This window comes from Harpegnathos saltator, unplaced genomic scaffold, assembly GCF_003227715.2.
Source record: "Harpegnathos saltator strain DR-91 unplaced genomic scaffold, Hsal_v8.6 scaffold104, whole genome shotgun sequence".
NCBI lineage: Eukaryota > Metazoa > Arthropoda > Insecta > Hymenoptera > Formicidae > Harpegnathos > Harpegnathos saltator.
The window spans coordinates 25,136-50,335 of NW_020229878.1; the positions used below are offsets into that span (position 1 = coordinate 25,136).

At 45.2% G+C, this 25,200-nt stretch overlaps 1 protein-coding gene across 4 annotated transcripts; it reads right to left on the reverse strand.

Moving 5' to 3' along the window:
• Positions 1 to 921: 921 nt before the first annotated feature.
• sigmar (Tumor necrosis factor alpha-induced protein 8-like protein sigmar) lies at positions 922 to 22,696 on the reverse strand. 4 transcript variants are annotated; one of them, XM_025299438.1, is made up of 5 exons: positions 22,176 to 22,696; positions 5,179 to 5,257; positions 4,921 to 5,063; positions 2,093 to 2,373; positions 922 to 1,504 (listed from the first exon to the last, which is right to left on the reverse strand). In XM_025299438.1, exons 3-5 carry the CDS (start codon positions 4,928 to 4,930, stop codon positions 1,151 to 1,153), a joined length of 645 nt encoding a protein of 214 aa, XP_025155223.1. In that variant the 5' UTR covers positions 4,931 to 5,063; positions 5,179 to 5,257; positions 22,176 to 22,696; the 3' UTR covers positions 922 to 1,150. The 4 variants fall into 4 exon arrangements, with proteins under 4 accessions (XP_025155223.1, XP_019696581.1, XP_025155229.1 ...); XM_019841022.2 differs by lacking the exon at positions 4,921 to 5,063 and having other exon boundaries at positions 22,176 to 22,627; XM_025299444.1 differs by lacking the exons at positions 4,921 to 5,063; positions 5,179 to 5,257 and having other exon boundaries at positions 22,176 to 22,634.
• Between the last annotated feature and the right edge of the window lie 2,504 nt (positions 22,697 to 25,200).

Consider the following 25,200-nt stretch of genomic DNA (forward strand, 5'->3'; position numbering starts at 1 on the left):
GCGGTGCGACCAGGCACGCAGTCGGCCGACTGGCCAGCAACTTGGAGTGAGTCGCGAGCAAAGAAAATAGCTGTTTGTGATCTACCGCTACGGCGAACCATCATTCATCGTCACCGGGTTTGATGGCGAATTACGTCTTGGGAGTGACTCGTTATCGTTAAGCTCCGCTCGCTCGAGAAAACAACTCGTTGGGACCTTACTTGTTCGGAGAACTTAACTTTTCAACAACGTTACCATTTTAATGACGATGTCATAGTTACTCGACGAGTCGTTACAACTTCCGCTACACCCTTCGCGTCGAATTCTGGCGCTGCCGTCCGTTCCACGCATTCGCAAAGTAACGTCCCGGGTAACGACTACACTCGCTGCCGTTTCCGTCGCTGACGAAACAAATAAGTCGCCGAGTCGTTATTGAAGAAAGTGGCTTGTACTTTGGAATCAGTAACTTATAATTTGCGACTCGTGTAATTTGCAAGTTACAATCCTACAACGGCAATACTTCCTAATCCCGGTCGGTTAAATCAGGAATATGCGGCATGTCCGGTTTACTATAACGTATGGGTGCGAAACAATGCTCGACGAAGCTACCGTCGAGCGTATCGTGTGCGTGGCGTGTGTGCGTGCGTGTGCGTGCGTGCGTGCGTGCGTGCGTGCGTGCGTGCGTGCGTGCGTGCGTGCGTGCGTGCGTGCGTGCGTGCGTGCGTGCGTGCGTGCGTGCGTGCGTGCGTGCGTGCGTGCGTGCGTGCGTGCGTGTGTGCGTGCGTGCGTGCGTGCGTGCGTGCGTGCGTGCGCGTGCCGTGTGCGTGCGTGCGTGCGTGCGTGCGTGCGTGCGTGTGCGTGTGCGTGTGCGCGTGCGCGTGTGCGTGTGCGTGTGCGCGTGTGCGTGTGCGTGTGCGTGTGCGTGTGCGTGTGCGCGTGTGTGTGTGTGTGTGTGTGTGTGTGTGCGGGCGCGCGCGCGCGCGCGTGCGTGTGTATATACGGTGGTTTCCTCGCCATGTCCTCTTCCTCGCGACTCTTCGTTCCCGCGTCAACTCGCCGTCATCGATTACGATCCGCGAAGCCGTTGCCGAGGGAGACGAAGGCTCTCGCCCCGCGCATGACGATTCGCAGCCACTGTCCTCGTAGACGACGTCCCGACGTCCTCGATGAATCAAAGCCGCCTGGCATCTAGCGCCTTGTTGAGGTCACTGACTAGCATACCGAGGACGGATCTGTGCTCGGAATCGTATCTGAACACCGAGTCCAAAAACTTTGGGTACGACAGAAAGTCGAACACTTGATCGCAGCGCTGCGACGACTTGTCGGTGAGGTGCGGCTTTATCAGCTCCTGTATCAGCGCCCGGCAACGCTCCAGAGACCCCGAGAGGAATTCCTGGTCGTAGCTATAGTCCACTTCGTAGAACGAGACGACGGTCATCGCCATCGCTGCCAAGGCCTCCCGGATCTCCTCCAGCTTCTCCGCGTCGCTGGGACGGAATTGGTGGCTGCGTTGCACGAGCCCGATCTGCGAAACGGCGCGGCATAAACGCGCGTTAATAATTAATTATGACACGTACATTGCGTACATTACATCGTTCGTTAATACAATCGCGCTTGGGCAGTTAATTTCCACGAACGACGACGGAGCGATTCGAGCGAATTCTGCCGATCGAGCCGATGTAACATCGAAAATGGAATTATCCCGAATGTCGGAGCATCGATAATTTCCAATAGTAATAAAGATGGGAAATAACATCGACTCCAGATATTTTCCAGATATTTAATTATCTGAGCGAGTCTTTTGTTCGTCGAGCGAAATTGAGGAGAAAATTAGCCGATGCTCTCATCCAAGTATCGATAATTTTTAATATTAAAGAAGAGAGAAGAGGATAACTCTGGTCGACTGGTGGTGTGTGTGTGTGTGTGTGTGTGTGTGTGTGTGTGTGCGTGTGTGTTTCCTTTTTTCCAGATGGCCGGAGAATTTGGCCTCTCGATTTAACGGAATATCTCATGTAGTTGAGCGAAAACGAAAATTTATTACGTTTATTTGAGATTCGGCACTTTGCTGCATCGGCAGAGTTATGGTGGTCACTTGGACACGCGAAAGAATTACCTTGATGGACAGCTTGACGATGTTCTTCAGCACCTTCTCGGGCTCCTTCTTGTCCAGATGCGGGTTACCCTTGGTGATGTTCTCCATCAGTTTGTACAGATTGTCGAGCAACGACGCCGTGGCGTCGTCGATGAGGAGCGACCGGCCGGCCCCGGTGGACACTATGCGGCCCAGCAGCTTCTTCTGAGCGCGCAGCCCCAAGTCGCGAGTGCGACTTCCGGTCCCACCTCCGGCGGTGTACGAGCCGCCGCCGCCTCCGATTCCGTTCGCCGACTGCATCACTGCAATGATTTCCGCACGCAGTGCGATAAGCGATCTTGCGACTGAAAGTTCGCTTTTCGCGATGCGAAAAGCAGGCTTCGAGGCTCGCTGAGACTTGACGATGAAACCGCAGCCGCTGGCCGGCCGAGGTCGGAGGTCGGAGGTTGGATTAAAACATTCGGACTTGTGTGTCATTTATTAACACTGGACGCGAACTTGACACGTTGACACGTCGGGCATGCTGATTTCCGAGGTGGTGAAGTTGTTCCGAGGCTTGGGCAAGTTCGAATGACCGGAATTGCGCGGTGATAGCGCATATTTCATTGAGCGAAATTCCACGCGAGAAGCGGAGCCACTTGAATCGGAGTGACTTTTCGTAACTTTATAATTGATTGCTTGAAAAATTCTGGTCTCACGCCAAGTGTGTCACGCTCGGTGTGTTGGACACGATTAAAAAATGTCGGTTGGCTCAAATAACCAATGCAAGTCAACAATGAAAATTTATCGATCGTTATATACGTATGTCTAAAATAACTACGAATAATTTAGTCAATTGATGAAATTACTCATCGGTGTATTCATCGTCTAATCGACCGAAACAATCATGACCTGTATCACAGGGTATATCAGAAAGACCCGGGAAGACAGGCGCCCCGAGTTAACTTGAAGGGATGACGTTTTTGAAAAAAAATTTAAATACGAAAAAATGACCTGATCTAGGACCTGATAAAATTTTAAGGTCAGCACGACAACGGACAACGACGCGTACTTTCAGGTATGTCAATTATGCCGTTTTACTTCATCGAACGGACGTTTCACGTAGTCACCGAGAGCAGAGAGGAGATAATTGAGGCAACCAGCAGATTGAGAAAACCAGCCGACGGGTCCGCAGTCCGTTTTCTACCAGTTACATGTTCGTCGGACGCAACCGACGTCACACGATCTGTGCGTAAATTAACTATTAATAATAGACGAGACGTGGCGAAATCATCGGGTCGATCACCGGTGACGATCCCTTGGCAATCAACGTGTCAAACTGGCGCGACTGAATTTGAACGTCTCGCTCGATGCTAAATGTTCAGCGGCGATAAGTGGGTCGCCGGTGTATCCTCCGCGGATCTGAGACAGTTTAACAGCCCCCGCGACCGAGAGAAAACAAAAGAATCGTGCGGGCGACGCGAATGTGGCGCGAAGGTGGAAAGTACGGCGACCCGAGCGAAACGCTGCGCGCTGCGATTTCCAGCCTCCTGAGAACGGAGGCGAAAGCGACAGCCGCGGCCCGCGGCTAGGCTAGGCTAGGCCTAGGTTAGGCTAGACTTACCAGATTCGAGATCTTTAGAAAGATCTTGACAGACTTGAGGAAAGAACTGGAGAACTTGTGGTAAGAATTTTTTTTTTCTTTCCGAAGAATATATCAACCCACAAAAAAGTATTGTACTAAGTAAAGTGATTTTTCCCACAGTCTCATATTCTAAGGCTCTAAGCGAAGAAGCCTTTTGCAGGAAACGGATTCCTCTTTCGATCAAGCGATTAAGCTAAAGTGAAGTACTCATCTAAAATTTATTAGATATTTTTCCAACTATTTTTTTCTTGTTTCAAAAGGATTTTCTCTTATCTCAATTAATTTTCGTCTTATCGGAAGAGGAATATGTTGATTTGAATGTCGGCTTCTTTTGTTCAATCATGCTCTACCTCCAGATATGAACGAAAAAATAATCACATCATCTCATGGATCGGAATATTTGGAACGCTTTTTAAAAAAAAGTATATGTGTTGCTGTAACATATAACGAAAATAATTTGCGCCAAAATTTGGTCAAATACTGTTTACAATCTATTGCAAGAAGTTGAATAATATATTCTTTCTTTCAACTATGTTTCATACAATTGGTTATGATGTTGCGGTCTTTGTAGCTACGAAGACCACAACAAAACTGATTGGAAATTTACTTGTTATGATGATCTTGTTTTTGTCATTCGTGCCTACTTATTGTAGAATTTATTGTAGAAGCCAGAAGTACCATCCATATACATATCTTACTTTTCGCTATACACTATAATAACTTTTTCAAATTAACTAGTATAACAAGTAAGAACAAAATACAGTAAGAATAAATAATAATCCTCTTAAAAAGAGATCAAATAATCTGTGTATAAGAGGAGATTTATATTAAAATGAATAAGATTTGCATTATATATGTAACACATAATCCCTCTAACTTTAAGAATAATGTGTTTATAATATTTTCCTCTTGATCTTGGAGAAATCCTCTTGCCATATGTAAGAATAAAATCCTCTAGAATCTAGGCGATTCCACTTGTTCCGAAATTAATTTTTCTTTTTTTTTCTGGGTTAATTGATCGATTGGGGAATATTTAATAGTCTGGATATTTTGGATATTAGCTCGATCGCTGCACGTTAAAATCCGGAGACCGTCCAGCTAAAATCCAAACAAAATCTGGCGACCCTAAGTTGAATCCTTTCTTTAGATAAGGCGTGCGTATGCGTGTGTTAAGTATAAATGTGTTACTCACAAGAAGAACATTCGTCTTGTGTGTCGAACTCACCATCGAACATCGATAGACCGCCGTTTCCTCTGGCTCGTGGCTTGCGGGGATGATGGTAAACAATGAAATGAGAAAGCAGCGAACCGCGTTCGTGCGTTCGTGCGGGTCGGTGCGAGTCGCGACCCAAACTCAGGCAAACGTAACTAAAATCAGCGGACAACTTAAAACAACAACGAATGAGTCGATGATGAGTCGGGATGAGAGCAAACAAACGGCAAATGACATTCGAAGCGCGCGAGGGTGAGCGTCTCTCCTTACCTTGATTGCAGTCGGTGACGGCTACCAGGTGATAGAGTAGCCAGCTCTGCAATTCCATCACGGCCGTGCCCCACGCCACCTACGGAAATTACAATGGAGAACTGTCGGAAAGTCTGGGCGATCTGGGAAAATTACCCTCTCAGTGCATATTCCCAGAATTAATAACGTTTGCAAAAGAAAGAGAGGAGAAAAAATATCCTTGACGAGAACAGGTAGTGTTGGTGAGAGATGTCTGTGAGATTTCACGCGAGTTGCAGATTGGAGATTCGCGTAATAGATAATTTGAGCGACTCATTTCCGTGTGTAACTATATGCTATATGAGAAAATTCCTTGGCCCAAGGAGCATATGAGCTCCCGAATAGACAACAACGCTCCCAAGGAAGAGCAAGGAGGAATGTTTCCTACTCGCCTTCGGCGAAGAGAGATGTTGACGTAACATCGCAACGATCGAAAAGTTTTCGCGCGGGCGCTATCAATTGCGCCTCGTTACCGTCGATTAAGAAGTCGCCGCCGATTAAGAGTCGAGGATACAAATTATTATCCGCATCTGCGATACTCGCGGAGAACTCGCGGAGGAAGAAGTCCTGTTTCTCAGCGGCGGCGGGACGAGATAATTCCGCGAATATCTGCTCGCTCGCTCTCTCGGGGGAAAATAGCCACGGGCCTCGGCTTCACGTTCATTTCGTTCCTCGTAAATATTCTTGTAAAATGCCGCTCGGAATCTTGCATCGCGTCGCCGTCAGCGCCTTGACACCGATAGCTTTCTCAATAAAGTGATACCATCGAGGACATCGGCGACGCCCGCGCTTCTCTCTCTCTCTCTCTCTCTCTCTCTCTCTCGCGCGCGCGCGCGCGCGCGCGCGTTTGTATCAAACCTTCGAAGACGCGCCCGGCCGGTTTTATATATATAAAATTTATATGAAATTTCGTGACAAGGGATAGCCGGAGATCGAAGCGATGCGACGTTTCGACATCGCACCGTGTCGTCGACGAAACTCGCGGCGGCTCGACATGGCACGGTCGCGTATTCGATTGAAAAAAAAAACCCAACTAGAAATTTTTTCTGATTTATCGTCGCACTCACGAGAGAAACGGCTCTGTGTGAAGATGAAACTCGTTACATCACTCAACCTTTGTCTCCTGTTTGTGTTTTTCTTTCATTTCTTCCAACGAAACAGCCGATACAACAGTCCGTCCCGATTGCATTCAGTATTTTCGATTGGTGCAAAAGAATTGGTTTATTAAACGAAAATTTATCTTGCAGCAAGTTGCAGCAAGTTCGGACTGATTAAAAACGAAGCAGGGAAACCTCGTTGGATGTCTGGAAGAAAGGAACAATTATATCCGCTATATTCAGCCGCTAACGGAACAAGATTCCTGTTTTCGGAAAACTGTCTCTTTTGTCGGAAGTTATTATTATTCGGTCATTATGAAAGAGGCAGGAAGATCTCGTTAGGGAACGCGTCTGGTAGCAGAATACAAAAGAGAGTATCGATATCGCTTTTTCATTTTATTCGAAAAATTCAGCGATGCGATATGCTCGTCGGAGGTCGATAATTCCGTCTTCATTTTTATGAACACGACGAACTCTCGAAAACTCTCTCACCGGCTTGGCCTGACGTACGACATACGAACATCTGCGGAAGAGTCATCGAGAAGATGTATTCGCGCATTCTTGCGAGATCTCGCGTTTCGCAGACAGATAGCCCGATTTCGCGCGCGCGTTCTCGGCTGCCCGAACTTCGGCCGGCCTTCGGATTCGCGACGTGCAGAGAGAGGCAGCAGATGGCACGAGCCTCTCCCATATTTGTGCAATTTGTCTCAACGAGCACGAACGCTGTCCTAATGCTGGAAATGAAACGTAATGCGAGCCGACGCGACGCGTTCGTGTCGCACGCCATCCATACTGGCGCGAGCGAGACGCGCGCAGGCACGCACGCACGCACGCACGCACGCACGCACGCACGCCGTCGTCGCCGCGACGGCCGCGTATAAGCAAGCGCTATACCTTTCGCAGTCGGATCGATTTGTCGGAAGGAGCGTCAAGGCGAGCCAGAGACTCTCATTCACCTTTGAACGGGGCGAATGCGACGCGAGTGGCCGCGGCCGGTCGATTAGAGAAAGCCGAGCGACGAAAATTCACCTTCGACCTCGCTGAGGGAAAAATAATCAATCCGCTCCGACCTAACTTACGAATTGTAATTGTTGACGTCAGTCTTTTCTCGGTGTTCTACCGAGAAGGAAAAATTATTATGCTGCAGCGATATGTGTCAATCGTTAGCAATTTTTTAGCAGCGTCTAGAGACCACCAAAGAATATTGGTTGTTCACCTGTGGCTATAATTGTTTCACCATGATCATGTCGTTCGCGCGATCAGTCACAAGTATAAGACTTTCTCCCCGGCGCTACCGGCTTTGTCGCGAAAAGTTCCTCTGTGCCTCGATTTGTGCCTCAGGCGAGATCTCGCTAATTACTACCGACAACCAAGGCCAGTCAACGTCGTCGTACGCAATATCATCGCGCGCGCGCGAGGTGTTGTCGCCGCGCGAACAAGAAAATTTCTCATTTCTGGAAGATTCTCGTTTATACGACAGAGAGAGAGAGAGAGAGAGAGAGAGAGAGAGAGAGAGAGAGGGGGGGGAGAGAGAGAGAGAGAGAATGCGCTGTTGAAAGATTTAGGAAATTAATGACACGAGCGATATAAATTATGCATGAGCAAAGCTTTAAGCAATCAGGACGGAAAAAGAGAGAACAAAAAAGAAAAACGCAGACCTCAGACTGCGAGGAGCGCGGTCCTCCGCGCAGCGCACAAGAATGAAGAAAGAAAAGGAACAAAGAAAGAAGGAAGAAAAAAGAAAGACCCGACGACCCAAAATATATGATTAACATTACTGTTAGAATATTGCATGAAAAATACGACCTTCTACTTTAATTCAATTCTTATCGGAATTTCGATCAACCGCCCGTCCCCCGCCCCGGCCGCACGCGCGTTTCCCTATGCGAGGCTCGACCGTCGGGACTTGGCGCTTATTAATTTCCGTCTATTTTCAGCGATGACTGCCGAAACAGGATGCATTCTTATGTATAATAAAAGCGCGCCTTATCGTGCGCTTCACGCATCCTGGCGATACATGGCACAGCAGCAACACAGCCGAAACCATGAGAGCGATATGAGGAGACACGGGAGAATTCGCGGGGGAGATACGGTGAAAGAGATGAAAATGAAAGGAACGATAACTCGCGTAAGATAAAAATGTCCCAGTATACCCGGTATAACCGGTAACCGGTTGAAGCATAGGTCGTCACAAAAAAATACAATATATAATATTAAGAACAGTTTTGATATAAATATTTGCATTTATTCGAAAACTTAAGATTCCCTTAGAGTAGAGAAAAATTATTTAAACCAATATATATATATGTGTGTGTGTGTGTGTGTGTGTGTGTGTATCTATTATTAATGAAATATTTAAACAAATAATGAAGCGCATTAATGTAGATCAGTGACCGGACAACAGTTGAAATAGGTTATGGATATATTTATCCCCGTGTCTGACCGCAATTAGAAAATTAGTGCTAACGGGAAATTATATAAATACAGATCTGTTATCTGTTAATGAGTTTATCAACGACTGACGACTGACGATTATTTTGCCAAACCATAGGTGCATACTTATTTAATTAATTTTTATTTCAACACAAAAGTATCGAATCGGATGTATTTTTTTCCAACTGATCGTCAAATATTAGAGTTTTTTTACCGCGTTTTATTATAATTATTACTTTCATTCATTACTGTTAAAATAAAGAGAAAATATTTTTTTTCAAAATGGTCGTTCAAAATACTAGGTTGCGTGGCCGGCCCCATTGGGACGTTTACCTTAATCGTCGCCTCCGTCCGAAGCATCGAGTTCATTCCGGGCTTTAGTGTCGTTAATTTTCTCCCCGGGGCCCCGGGGCCACCGGGCGCGAATTTGCAATCTCGCTGATCGGGCGTGTCGCCTGTTAGCCCGACGTAGATAAATACGTAGTATTCTCGACGCTGGCGTGACTATATAATTGCGCGGTGAAATAATTATAGTCGCGGAAACCTATTTTCGCAACGGCCTGTCGCTACAATCTGTCATGCTGATAATAATGTACTCGTATGAATACCGCTGCCGCGAGCGCCTGCTACTTCTCCGCGAAAACGGCGAGAAAGAAACAATGTGGCTCGCGCGCAATGTGACACACGCATGCGCGTCGAAAATAGCGAGAGAATCGCCACTTCCTCCTGCGAGTGTGAGCGAAGGGAGCGGTGAGACACGCGAGAAAATTGCACAAATCCGTCGCCGAATTCGGACTTGCACGGATGCGCGGACTTGCGTCGTGCGTCTCGCGCCTCGCGCCTCGCGCAGGAAACGCTGCAGGAAAGTCCTGCTGAAAAAATTTCACCAAGACCAGTTGGCCAGCTTTTCTCCGCTGTGCGCGCGACGCGCGAGTCGTCGCGCGAGTAGCCGCGCCAGGAAGACGCGCGTTTCGTTACGAATGATCGATCGCGGATCGGGGGCGGACTTTCGCTCTCTCCTTCTCTCTCGTTTCCGTCGACAGATCGGGACTCGGGGGGGCCTCGCTCACGGCTGGCTAGGCGCTGTGCTTTTTAGGAGCACGAGCGCCCAGGCGCACCAGTTAGCACCGCGCCTGCTGCAGGCAGGCCGCGCGTGCTCCTCCTTCAAACGTCGCCGTGACCACGAACGGGGACGCAGACGCAGACGTTTTCGTTTCCGCGAGGTGACACGCCGAGCGCGAGCGCGTCCGCGAGCGCGGTTTTCGATTGTTTTCAGCCTGCTCACCGCCGGCTAAAAACAATCGAGCTATTCTTTCTTTCTCGATTGTCGATCGCCACGGGACGTTTTCGCAAAAGCTATTCTTGCCATCGGCTATCGGCCCGAAAGCAACGTTGCGTAATTTCGCTCGAACGAGCAAGAAATTCGACGGCGTCGAGCGCGTCGAGGTCCGGAGTGACGCGCGAGCGTTCTTTCCCAGCGTTTTATCGCAGCAGCGTCGCTCTATTTTGTCGACAAGATGACTAGGAGGTGGGGAAGGAGGGAGAGAATTCCATGACTAATCCGGAATCGGCTCCTCCTCCACAAAAATGCCAAGGTTCAAGCTCGCCGCTTAGATTTACTCATCGATCTTTCGACCATCAGACCCGCCCCTCTCTCGAGCGGGAAGATCGATGATACGTATTTCCAGCGGCCGATAATTATATTTCTTTTCTCGTCCCTCGTCCCTCGCTGTACAAGGAGATTCTCAGAATTATCGATGCGTTCAAACGTGCATCATCGAACTCGTTATTGGCTTCGAAATTTTGGAAATCGATTTCGAGCTCTTTCTCGCAGATCCCTGATCACCGCGAAATTCTAAAAACGGTCCCAAGCGGGACCGTTCTGAAGCGGCCTCTCTTCCCCTCCCCTTTCCTTTTCCACGATGGCTACTCGCAAGCTCGCGAGCATCCAAAAACAAAATATTCTACTTGTCAAGTGATTTCTCCCATAGTCTGGCGCCCATATTCTAAGCGAAGCCTTTTATAGAAAAAGGATTCCTCTTTTGCGATCAAGCGATTAGACTGAACCGTTCATCTAAAATTTATTAGATATTCTGTTTTCTTCTTCTATTTCAAGAAGATTTCCTCAATCGATTATCGATTAATTTTCCTCATGTAATCAGTAAGAACAAATAATAATCCTGTTAAAACAAGATTAAATAAGATCCGTGTCTATAAGAGGGAATTTATTATATATTAAAATCAAATAAGATTTGCATTATACGTACATACAACATATGATTCCTTTCAGAATAATGTGTTTCAGAATAATATTCTCCTCTTAATTTTATAAAATAAAAAAGGAAACCTCTTGAGGCCTCTATATAAGAATAAAATCCAGTAAAATTTAAATGATTCCGCTAGTTCTGAAATTACTCTTTCTCTAGATGAGACTCTTTTTAGGCGAACTGAATGAGAAAAGTTTCCAATGCGACTTTTCCTCTCTACGCCGCGCGACCTGCGACAGCCGGGCCGGCCGAGTTCGGCCGAGTTCGGCGCTTTCGGCGAAACATTGTCCCCGCCGCACAGTGGATCGAAAGATAGGAAAAAGCGGACATTGTGCTGTTGTGAAAACGAAATGCGACAGCAAAAGCGAAATAATTAGTAATATATAATCGTAAAGTATATACATTATTATTATTGTTGTTGTTGTTATTATTATTATTATTATTATTATTATTATTATTATTATTATTATTAATATTATTATTATATACGTTATTATATTATACATTATTATTTCGCGATCTTATTTCATGAAAACAAAAATTTTCCGAAAACTTACACTACACGGAAAAAGAATTTAGTTGAATTAACCAATTGACTGGTCGAATATGAACGACCCAGGAATTCTGCTTAAGGTAACCAGAACTCTGTTTAAGTTAACAACATTTCTGATTAACTTGAACGGTTGAAAGTAGTGGTTAACCAGAAATCTTGTTAATTTAAACAGAGTTCTGGTTGCTTCAACCGAAATTTCTGGATCGTTCGTATTCGACCAGTCATTCGGTTGATCCAACACAATATTTTTTTCCGCGTACAAAATACTAAATATAAGCAAAATTAATAGAACATTTCCGAGAAAAATATCTTACACAAGTGATTTTTTACGTAACGAAGTAAAATGAGGGAAAGATCTGTAAATTCAACAAATATTCACACATGCTTTATAACTAAAGAATTAATGTTTAAACTGAAACTTATTGCTAAATTTTTATTATATTTCAGATGGAATATGTAAAAAGAAAATGTTTTATGCTTCTCTATAAATTATACACGAATTGTGATATAAAAAGAACGTAATTCTGAAGCTAATTACAATTTTTGAGTAATACTCTACAGAAAAACCTTCATCTATCTTGCAAAGTTGCACCTAGTTGCAGCTACAATGTTTATATTTATCACGTGAATTACTTTTGGAATAAGTTAAAAACAGTTAGAACTTAGACAATGTTAGACATTTTTGTTTACACTAACTAGAAGTTGCGGAAACGATTTTTTATTCATTATTTCTTAGGAAGCTTGTAGATAATACAAAAATACGAAACAAGTCTGTATAATCAGAATTTTTCAAACTTAAAAGATGTGCGAATTATCGGAAAAAGATCATATTTTAATCTGTTGACTTTTGTAAAAGATATCGATATAGAAAATTGTACGGTAAAGGATGTTGGGAAATGATATTGTACGAAGCTCAACTTCTAATATAAATTTTATTTGAAATTTGAAAAGATTTCCACAAAATTCAATTAGTTTCGCATTTTATGATTCATTTACTGATAATAAGTGCAAAGAAAAGTCAAAATTGCATTAAATTATTTTTAAGCCAATGTCCGCTTTTTTATATAGTTCGACCCACTGTGCGCCGCCGCGGGTGGGCTACAGCACACGGGTGCGGCATACGACAAACGTAATTATCATCGGCTCTGCATACGCACGTGGCCCGTGACGCGTTTGCGTCAACGTGCTGTTTGATTTGACACAACCGCCGCGCCGGCGCGGGCGGCTCGAATTTTCGACGTCGACACGTCAGGTTGTCAGGTGGATCAGCTCTCGCCCTCTTCGAGGCCGTTCGAACACTTCCCCTCTTAATTAGCATAGCCGGTGAGTGCGTGGCGATGATGCGATAGCCGGCGAAGACTCTCTCCGTCGCAGACCGTGTTTTCTAAAATTAGTCGTCGGCGTTATTATCTATCTGCCACAATCGCCACGCGTCGAAGCACGCGGACCTGACACAATCAACAACGGTTTTCCCGATAGCCACTCGTGAATTTAGCTCTGCCGTTTCCACGCGAAACATCGCCGCGACGCGTGCGATCGCGTGCTGTGTCAGCTTTTCCGTCTCGCGGGACAGCGAGTTAAGGATACACGGTGCGAATATAGGCGGCGGATTCGCTGGATATTCGTATACACGAAGAAGAGGAAGGAGGCACTTTTCTCGAAAAATTGCTAACCCGAAATTCGAACATATTATCGAACTATTATCGCTACTATTATTATTATTACTATTATTATTATTATTATCATTCTGAGAAAAATTACATTTCGGAAGACTCCGTTTCTGGATTCAGAATTGTGAAAACAATTTTGCCGGGAAATCGTGTAGCCGCAGGACATTCCCTCAGCCGTCGATAATAAATAATTGTCATCATGAAAAATTGCTTATCCCCGCTTATCTTTTCTGAACGAGACGAGATTTTGATTCTTCGGGACGCTGCATCCAAAAAAAGTCATTGTATTCTACTTGAAAAGTGAATTTTCCCATAATCTCATATTCTAAGCGCAGTTTTTTACAGAAAAAGGATTCCTCTTTCGATAAAGCGGTCAAAATAATAAAACGCTTCATCTAAAATTTATTAGATATTGTTCCAACTATTTTCCTCTTACTTCAAGAGGATTTTCTCTTATATCAAAGAAGGACGCTTCTTGGAATTTTTCCTCTTCCATCTATTCACACAAAGACACACACACACACACACACACACACACACACACACACACACACACACACACACTCTCTCTCTCTCTCTCTCTCTCTCTCTCTCTCTCTCTCTCTGTGCATATGACGTGATCGTCGTCACATTTATTTTATGAACAACGTCTAGAGCAAAGGAACGAAGAAGAGAGATCGTTATTCAGTTTGTGTCGTTTTTCCCGTCATGAACGAAGTTGAAGAATTTTGGAGAAAATCAACTTCAAGACATATTATATTTCACATATTATACAGTCCACATTTCAGCGTAAATACATACATATATCCATTTATCGTATCGCGTTGCACACTATATTGAACACCATTTGGAGTATCTAAATTTATATAAAATTTATGTTTTTTTCTACTTTTTCAGCAGAAAGTAAAAAAAGCTTTAACTGAAATTTCCTCCCGGACAGTTTCATAGCAATTTTCTCTTCTTTCCCTGTAGCCTGTAGGAACGTACATATAGTATATAGCCAATAAGAATAAAGTACAGTAAGAATAAATAATAATCCTCTTAAAAAAGATTAAATAATTTGCGTATAGGAGGAAATTTATATTAAAATCAATAAGATTTGCGTTATACATATAACATATAATTCCTCTGAGAATAATGTGTTTATAATAGTTTTCCTCTTAATCCTAAAGAAATCCTCTTGAGGCCGTACATTCCGCGTACAACTCGCTGCGTACGTATCTCGCATCGATCACGGGACGAACGGAGGAGCCGGCCGAAGCGGAAATTCGCCGGTCAGCACCGAACAGCAAGATCGATTAACGAGCCTCAGCCGCCGCAGCCGTTTCCTCGCGCTCGACGAGACTTTCGCCGCTCGCGAAATCGATCGGCGTCGACGACGAGTCGGCCCTGGCAGTCGGCACTCGCGCGCGCGCGCGCGCTCTCCCGAGCCCGAGGTCGCATACACCACTCGGATACGACGCGACCCTGCCGCGAAACTGCCACTGCCCCACTGTTCCAGCTCGTTTTCTTCTTTTCTTTTCTCTTCTTTCCTCTTCCCTCTCGCTCCGACTGCTTGTGCGACTTTCTCACTCGCTCTCACCCCGCGCGGTCGCAGCTGCCGCGCATCGCCGACAGCTGTGCGACCGGGCGCGCGCTCTTACCCCTCCTCGTTAAATTGAGCATCTTTGCTCGGGATAACCACCACCTGCCGCCCCAGCGTGCCTACGCCGTACGCACACGCTCTCTCTCTCTCTCTCTCTCTCTCTCTCTCTCTCTCTCTCTCTCTCTCTCTCTCACACGCGCGTGCACGACCGCGCTGGTATCACGTGGTCGCGTTCGCGCGAGACTTCCCTCTAAACTCCGGACGCTGCGACGTTTTATGTGGAAGCAGCCGGACGGATTGTCTCACTTTCACAAAAACTCCGGCCCACCCGTTAGTCTCTTAAACGCGACTTCCTCACGCGCGAGGATCGTCACGCGCGAGAAGTCACACGGTCTCTGGCTCACCGAACCGGGCCAGCCGGCGATGAAGCCAGCACTCGCGCTCGAAGACGGAGAGTGCGTTTCGTGCACTCTGGGGTGCCGAAAGGTCGTTCCTTCCAAGATCGCCCGTTGGAATTCGATGATTCACACGTCGAGAGTCTGATGATCGACAAAATGCTGTCGAACGTCCCCTTTGGCGAAATCTCTCTCTGGACAAAACACACGCGACCAAACGGGGACTCATACACACACACACACACACACATACTCTCTCTCTCTCTCTCTCTCTCTCTCTCTCTCTCTCTCTCGCTCTCGCTCTATAAACGCGCAATCTTTTCTCTAAGTCATTTTCTTCTCGTGGACGTTGCGCGACTCCCGATGGGCTGTCGCGATGGGTGTTACTCCCTTTACGAGGGCGAGATAATACCCGCCGTCCCGCCGTGTGTGACGGCCAGCCGAGGCGTGGACTTTAAGAAGGAAACAGGACGTGAAAAGCGCCGACTTGCACGGGAGCGCGTTGTAAAACGGCACGGCGCGCTACTAAAAGAGAAAAACAGAATGAGAGATATTTTTACACGTGCTTCGTATGCTTGCTTCGACGGAATGAAAAAGAAAGGAGGGGAGGGGGGGAGCGACCTGCATGGAAGAGGAAAATCCAGGGGAGGAGGGTGATTCGCGAATGCCGGTCGCCGGTCGAAAATGCCTAATGCCTGCTACTCGCGATCCTCGCGAGCTCGTTTGCCAACGAATCGTCGCGAGATACTCCGCCGCCCCTCATTCCCGCGTCTGTTTCGTTGCACGGCCGCGAACGCGGCCTCGTGAGATCCAGCCTGACTAAACGGACCGGAACGCGAACGCCGTGGAAGATGGGAGGAAAATTTTTCCTCACGCCACTCCGACCGCGGTCGCTCGCGAAGCCCGCGCGAGCTCCGAGTTAAAGGTCCCTTCCCAACGCCCGCGTGCCGCGCTCACGTAAGCTACATAAATTAGAGAACAGGAGGCTCAGGAGGCGCAGGAGAGGAACGGGAGGAATTGGCCAATGGCAGCTGATCGCGACTTTTAGTGTCGCGCAAATTCTACGTCGAACGATGAGAAATCGTCCGTGAGGGATATTCAGGATAGTCTGGCTGATAACAGGCCAGGCCGGAATAACGGCCGCGACAACGTTCGTTCAACGACCCGCTCTCGCCACCGTGCCGTTCGTTCGCTCTGTGAAAATGCCGAGCTCTTCTTGCCTTCAGCTCCAGCAACATTCCGCAATCTTATATTACGAATCCGTACCGTTAAACGAAAAAGTGCTGAAAGAAGAACGCAAGCGTCTTGGTCCATGATTTTAGGACGTAATCTGCGTAATCTCAACTTGAAAATCATCGACTTTTTCGAGGCTCGACTACGCGCGATCACGCGTTAAGGGGGGAATTACACAAGGCGAAGCTGGCCGCCTTTTCAAGCAAGATTTTTACCACAATTTCTTTTAACAGAAACAGTCAGGAAGGATCAATGGACTTGAAAGACTTTCGCAGTGTATTCATTGATATCCAAGGTGATATAAAGTAGATTTGTTACTATCAGCATGGAAAGTGCATACAAAACTTTAAACATGTTTATCTAGAAACACCATTTTCCTAAACTGTCGACACGATTATGAACTGAAAAACTGAACTGAACCGAATAACCTGAAATTTTTATACAATACGCAATATACAGTGGACATGTAGTTTTCGCGCCCCTACCTCGAATACAGTTTCATTTTATTCATTTCTTTTTTTCTTAACATGATTACAAGTTGAAAAAAGGTTTCATTTTCGATACTTTTGTTTTTTGTACAGTCATTATTCTTCCAAACTTGATTTCACTGCCTTCATTTTGATACGGTCTATAATGACAACCGTATATATTTTAAAAATCCTTCTCATTTTTTGGTTTCAGAGTAGTGAGAGGCCCGGAATTGTGTCGATAGTCGAACACGAGCAGAGCTCGCAAACTCGGATGACTGCATTTTTATCTATAATTACAAATTGGATCGGTTCTTGTGATTCGATAAAATTCACTCTATACTTTGAATATTAATGAATACACTATGAAAATTTCGAGTTCATTGATCTTACCGCTTCTGTTCAAGAAAATTCATAAAAATAACCTTGAAAACGGCCACACTTCCGAATGTAATTCCTCCCTTTTGCAAAAATTGCAACCGCAAAATTCGCCGGAGATGAGCTCAAAATCTTAAATGGACATCAACATATATATCAAAGCACCGTATTGCGCGTGGTCACCCTGAACGCTGAAACACTTTCAGCGCCGTTCGAGCCGTTTGACATTTTCGCCTTAGGACGAAACGTAATCGAAAGCGAAATGTTATCATATAATGACTACACAAGAGACACGTGTTAAAAGATTGAAAGTCGAAATATGAAAAAATATCTAAAACAAAATTGCCCATCGCGGTGAGCAGCGAGCCACGTGAAATTAGCCCGGCATAAGCACGCATTAAACAGACGAAGTAGTCCCTCCCCTTTTTTCACACACGGGGTGTCCAAGATCTTTCGGAAACCGGAAGAAAAATTGTGAAGATTAATTAGATCAGACTGAGAGGAAAAGTCCCATTCTGCAAAAATCGCGATAGTTATCAGTGATCAGAATAGTTATCAGTGATTGAAGATGACCGCATTTAAACGCTCTTTGAAAATTTGCGTTCTTATTTGCAAAAAATTATTTGCAAAATATAGGAATCTTTTTTGTGTCCAGCGATAGATAGACGAGTATATCGAGCATTGAACTGTGAATCTTGAACGGACGTCATATAATTGTATTGTAGATTAGGTTCTGAACAAAAAAAGTTCTTTACCATTTTAACAAAATAAATACGCAAATCTTCAAGCTACTAATTAATAAAAGTTTCTAGATCTGGTCACTTTCAATCGTTATAATAACTTCAATCACTAATAACTATTGCGCTTCTTGCCAAATGGCACTTGACTTGTGGCTCTCACTTGGATCTGATTAATTTGCACTGATTAATTTTACGTTTCCAAAAGATCTCAGACACCCTGGTACATATAGATATATCTATCGCATATATCGCACACGATATATCGCACACGAGCGTATACGTAGACCCTCTAATTTAATCTGCCGGAATGCGCACGTGTCTGCACTCGGATTCGGAAACGGATTCGGAAACGGATAAAGCGTGTAAAAGGCCCTTAACGCGCGTCGTTTTATATTCCAGATGCGCTCGCGGCTCGCAAACGCGACGCGCAACGGTCGTGCTCGTCGTAGCACGTGTGCGTAGCCGTAGAATTGTGAAAAACCGGCGCATATCGCGTTCTTGCGGCAGTAATTGGAAGCGAGCGTCGGACAACGCGCCAACAACAGCCTCATTCATTCATTGCATAAGCGCGCTTACCCGTTAGCGTCTTCTAATTACCGGAGGAGGCGCACCTCGCAGAGACGCAGGCGCCGAGTGCGCCTGTCTGTGCGACCGCGAGGGATCAAACTTTCCTCGATTTCGCTCGAGATACTTCGCATGCTCCGGATGGAGTCGAAACGAAACCAAGCGGCATTTTTCATTCCGACTGTCGGACGATTGACTGTCGCCTATATGGCTCTCCCTGACGGTGTTAATATTTCCGATACTTTATTTCCCGCCGCTTCAAAATATTCCGATATTTCCCCTCAGCTCTTCGGAGCCAACAATTTTTTGCTTCATCAACCATTCGCCCCCGGCGCCGGACGCCGGGGAGTACCGAATTTATTACGGAATGCAGAAAGCTTCATCGCGTTATCGCCGAGTGCAAATTCGCATGAGACGACGGGTCTTTGAGTCGAGAGAGAGAGAGAGAAAGAAAGAGAGAGAGAGAGAGAGAGAGAGAGAGAGAGACGAGGAAGAGAGCATTTAAAAAAAAAAGAAGAAAAAAGAGATATGTCCTATCGTCCTATCCTGAATGCACAGCCAAGCTAAAATAGGCTCTTCTCGCGAGTTGACCGGAAAAACACGGCTTTGCGCCGTGATCCCAAAAAAAAGTAATTTCGAAATAAGCGGAATTTTAAATCTAAATTTTAGAAACTTTTATTCTTATATCTTATATGAAGATCCTCCTGAAGAGGATTCCTTTCTAACATTAAGAGGAAAATATTATAAACATGTTGTTCTTAAAGTTAGAGGAATTATATGTTATATGTATAATCCAAATCTTATTGATTTTAATATAAATTTCCTCTTAAACACAAATAATATAATCTTAATATAAAGGATTATTATTTATTCTCACTGATTATACACGTTCCTTTGTAAGAAAAGGAGAGAAAATTATTATGAAACTGTCCGAAAAAAATTCCAGTTAAATGTTTTTTCTTTTTACTTTTTGTAGGAAAAAGTAGGAAAAAATATAAATTTGTAATTTCAAGTACTCTAAATGGCACTCAAGTGTCGCAACGCGATACGCGATAAATGGATATATGGATATATGTATGTACTTAACGCTGAAATATAAGCCATTGTATCTTCAAGTTGATTTTATCCAAAAATTCTTCAATTTTTGTTCATGACGAAGCAACCGGGGAAAGCAACACAGACTGAATAATAATCTCTCTTCTTTGTTCCTTTACTCTAAACGTTGTCCATAAAATACGTAAATGTGACGACGATCACGTCATATGCAGAGAGAGAGAGAGAGAGAGAGAGAGAGAGAAGAGAGAGAGAGAGAGAGAGAGAGAGAGAGAGAGAGAGAGAGAGAGAGAGAGAGAGAGAGGAGAGAGAGAGGGGGGAGGGGGGAGGGGGAGAGAGAGGGAGGGAGGGAGAGAGAGAGGGAGAGAGAGGGGGAGGGAAGGAGGGAGAGAGAGAGGGAGGGAGAGAGAGAGAGGGAGAGAGAGAGAGAGAGGGAGGGAGAGAGAGTCTCTGCATGAGTAGATGGAGGAGGAAAAACGCCGATAAGCGTTCCTCTTGATATAAGAGGAAAATTAATTGATAGATAAGATTCAAGAGAAAATCCTCTTAAAATAAGAGGAAATCAACAATTAGAATAATATCTAATAAATTTTAGATGAATAGTTCATTTGAATCGAAAGAGAGCTTTATCGAAAAAGAAAAATCCTTTTCCTATAAAAGGCTTCGCTTAGAATATGAGGCTATGGGGAAAAACACTTTACAAATAGAATACTTTTCTTTGGCTGCCTCGATCAAGAGTAGCGTTAAGCGTCACACGTAGCCTTGCGCTTTCGCCTTTTTTTATCCAAGGCCCTATTACAAAGCACAGCTGAAAAATTTCACGCGATACATCGAGGTATCGAGGGCGCGGAATACACCGTGCACGCGTCCGCACCGATAAAATTCATGCTGTAACGATCATCGATTTCGTCCAGGCGGAGCCACCGGACGAACACAGCTTTCTGGTGTGTTTACCTTGAAATATTTAATTATTCGGCCGTATATGGAGACGCGACGGTGACGCGGCGCTTGAAAAATATAAAATAAAATGGGATAAAATGGGAAGAAATAATAAATGAAAGAAGAAAAACGAACAAAACCGTCGAATACAATACCGGCATCACGGCACGCGTTGCAGCAAACGATTCGATCGCGCGAACGACTCGCGACTTTGTCGTAAACTTCTCGAGCAAACTCCGGCTGCTCGGCCAATCGGCGATAAGCGGCAAAATCGCCAACGGCGACGTTTTAGCTACGTAATTTGTCATTAACGCTTGACTGGTGGAGGGGCCGGGAAGAGGAGAGACGCGGTGACTTTAAGTATAACGTAAAGAGATAAAACAAGAGAGCTTTCCTGCTCGTTTTAACAACCAACACCGCGTTACTTTCATATCAAATTGTCAAATTTGTAAGATAAATAAATACTGTTTCATTTTCCTTCTCGACGATTTCATGACTCGGCCGAGCTAATCGTCGACGATTGTCGTTTAATCGGAATCTGAGAGTAAGAGTCGTCTGGAAGATTCTCTATGCGAACGTGATGAGTGGAGGACGAAGAATGCGCGTGTCGCTTCAGTCGCTTTTATTTGCGCGGCTCACATTTATCGCGCAACTCGCACAATTCAGACTACCTTGCACACAATGACGGCGCGGGGCTATTGTTAATCGCGACGTGAAACTTTTCTACCTAGTGCGACAATTTTTCTCTCTCCTCCCTCTCCTTCTCTCTCTCTCTCTCTCTCTCTCTCTCTCTCTCTCTCTCTCTCTCTCTCTCTCTCTCTCTCTCTCTCTCTCTCTCTCGCTCTCTTTCTTACTGTCAACACGAGTCCCGCACGCTGTCTTCGCGCGCGGATAATGGACATGCATTGCATAATTCCTTTTACCTCCATCTATTATCGTACTGTCTATTATCTACTGATGTGACGTTATTCTCAAGTGAATCATCATCCGGGATCACCCGGGAACCGGTGATCATTCGCGTCGTTTAGCTGGCCTTCTCACCAAGAAGCTGGAAACCAAATCCACGACGCAGAAAGACTCAGGCAGTGCAACGCAAGTAAGTAGCGAGGAAATTGAGACTAATCAAGATTGATTATACTTGCTACGACTGAAAAATGCGCAACTGCGATCCGAGTCCTTACCGTTGCAAAAATGCCGAAGAGAGCGCGCGCCGCCTCGTGTACCGCCTCGGTTGACACTCCGCTTAACGCTCGCGCGCATCGAGGTCACGTGAGGTAATTATAATTTTAATCCCGAAGCGACCGATTTCCGTGTCCCACGCCACTGCTCTTACTATGCAGGTTACGTTCGTTACGCGACCGCGCCGTTACACATTTCCCGCGACTAATCGAGATAATTAATTGGCCGAGAGAGAGAGAGAGAGAGAGAGAGAGAGAGAGAGAGAGAGAGAGAGAGAGAGAGAGAGAGAGAGAGAGAGAGAGAGAGAGAGAGAGAGAGAGAGAGAGAGAGAGAGAGGTGGAGATCCGATCGTGGCGATTTCGCGTGGCGACGACCCGCATGCCCGGGATTTCCATTTGAATCACCCGAGATCTCGCGCACACTAACCTCTGTCGATGTGTGGGTCGCGGCAGCGACCCAATCGCGCACGTTCAAGTTCCCTCACGACGAACGCGAGGACAGCTGTGCGTGGCTCCGCGCGTGGTGGGTTCCCGCTGCTGCCTAAAGCCGTGAATCCGTGCGATTTTAAACTTCACTGATTTGCGCGGCAGAGAGAAAAACGCGGCGGAGAGAAAGAGAGAGACGCGGGACAGAGAGCGCGTTGACACAACACTTGAGCGGCGTAACGATGATATCGTCGGCACACGGCGATCCCGGATAATCCTGCGCGCTGCACGGCTCCGAGACGACTGCGGACTGCGGAGTACAAAGTATGGAGCACTGTGTGAACGACTGTCAACGACTGCAGTGTGTTGCGACGTGCGCGCGAACCCAACCCGGTTGCCATAGTAAAGCAGCGAGGCCCGCGATTGGTAGCGGCTCGACGCCGGCGGCGCGGCGGTCTCCGCTAAGTAGTGCGAATCGACGATTGGCCGGCCGACTTTCTCAGGTGGAACAAGTAACGCAGTAACGCGCGAAAATGACGTTGAAAATAATGGGAGAACGATCGGATCGTGATCGAGCGATCGAACGAGCTTTTCTATGGGTTTTCTATGCGTTTCCTTGTCGTCTGGACTTGTGATTCTTTTTTCCACTTGGACTCCACTTGATGCCTCCTCTTGCCAGGCAGAACAGGAAGTCATCAAACAGGACATCAAAATGACACCAAAATGAATGAGAGAATGATCAAATTATGGTGAAAAATGAATTTTCCTCATTATTTTGACGTCATTTTGATGTCATCATGATTTCCTATTCTGCCTGCATGGGCTCATCTCTTACTGTCAAGAAATAACAACCCGAATAGAAAAATTAATGAGGCTCCGGTAAGGCCCTAATTATTTTTCCCTAACATTAATCGGGCCCTAGTAGGGATAAATAGATAATGGACCCTACGAGATGTATAACGGGTATGGTATGGTTCAACGGGTCGTCATAAGGCAATATTTTTATTATTGCTTGAGTGAAAATATTCCTTCTTTTCATTCCAAGAAATTTAGACTGTAATTCTTAGACTTTATATTTCTTTATAACCTTGTTAGTTAGTATATGCAACAAGAATTTCTTATTTTTAAAATATAGCATACTTTATACAAATATACAAATCCTGCTATTGTTTTTATTAAAGTTTGCTGCATTTCAAAGCGAAGGCAATACTAGAAAAATCCTTAGACGAGACTAATGAATGAATGGTAACTGATAAAATTAATAAAATTTGTCTTTAATTGCGGCATAATTAAAAAATCTTTAAAAGAACCAGATAGAATGTACTTACTAAAACAATACTAAACTATGACAATTTTATTCAACACGATTTAATTCTTATTAATATTCTATAACAACATTTGATTTTGTATATCTAAAGCATCCTCTTAAAAGATCCTTCTAAGGCCTACATCAGTTTTCCATGTTAAAGCGTTATTTCGTAAAATCTAAGGCATCCCTGAGAAATCGTTCCAAGACCCTTCTCAGCTTTTCCCATCAAAGCCTTGTTTATTAAACCTAAGACATCCCTAACAAATTCTTTTAAGGCCCTCGTCAGTTTTCCTTATCAAAATCTTATTTCGTACAATCTAAAAGATCCATCTCGGAGCCTGATGTGACAATAATGAGGCATCCCCTTTTCAGGGCATTCTACTTTCAGCCTTTTCGGGGCCTTATGCTTCATAAGGATGACCCTAATAATTTGTTGCTTGGGATGACACGATTATAAACGATTATAGATAGTCATACGAAACGGGATGTTCAAGGTGGTCGCAGAGCAGTTTCAGTGAAATCCACAAACGTGACATAGAGCACACTTTATTTCTCAATTAATTATAATAATTATTTAGCATTGACCGAAATCGAATATACGTATATATATATCTATATATATATATATATATTTTTTTTTAATATTTATATATATCGTATATTCCTCTTTAATCGGAATTCAATAATCATAATATAGATTAATTTACCAATACAAGTGTAATTAATCGTAATGTATTGTCTGAAAGTATCACTGCGTTGCATCCATTGGTCGCCCCCTTCGCAATTCGTCGCAAAACGGGGATCAACGGAAAACGGCTCGGGGCCGATTGTGCTGCACATGGCGGAAGGGCACATGGAGGATGCGCATAGGGTGGTGAATCGTCGTCGAGAGAGGGCGCCTTTCCTTCGCGGTTTAACGATGTCGTCGTGCGGCGCGTATTTCGTGTCTCCCGCGCGAGTTCCGGATTTTCTGGCGCTTGCAAAATATAAGTGGGCCCGGCACGCCACGGGAGACACGAAATCCGCGACGACGCCTACATGAGTTTACGCGAGAGACGTTGACATAAATGGCGGCGTAGAAGGAAGGAAGGAAGGAAGGAAGGAAGGAAGGAAGGAAGGAAGGAAGGAAGGAAAAAAAAAAGGAAGGAAGGAAGGAAGGAAGGAAGAAGGAAAAGAAAAAAGAAGGAAAAAAAAAAAAAAAAAAAAAAAAAAAAAAAAAAAAAAAAAAAAAAAAAAAAAAAAAAAAAAAAAAAAAAAAAAGGAAGGAAGGAAGGAAGGAAGGAAGGAAGGAAGGAAGGAAGGAAGGAAGGAAGGAAGGAAGGAAGGAAGGAAGGAAGGAAGGAAGGAAGGAAGGAAGGAAGGAAGGAAGGAAGGAAGGAAGGAAGGAAGGAAGGAAGGAAGGAAGGAAGGAAGGAGCGAGAACAATAGAGAGAGTTCCCGAAGGCAGATCGAGAGGAAACAGGTAATATATCAGAAGCTTCTTTCTCCGTGACCAAGGATGCTCAGTGACTCGCAGGGATCGGTAGATCCGGCGTCCGCTCGCGATCCCCAAATAGTTAGATTACAATTAGAACGCGGAGAGTTCGCAGCGCCCGCGTGAGAAGCACGTATTCCGCATAAAGAATGTTGCCCTTCTCTCACTCTCTCTCTCTCTCTCTCTCTCTCTCTCTCTCTCTCTCTCTCTCTCTCTCTCTCCCCCTCTTCCTTCCCTCCCTCT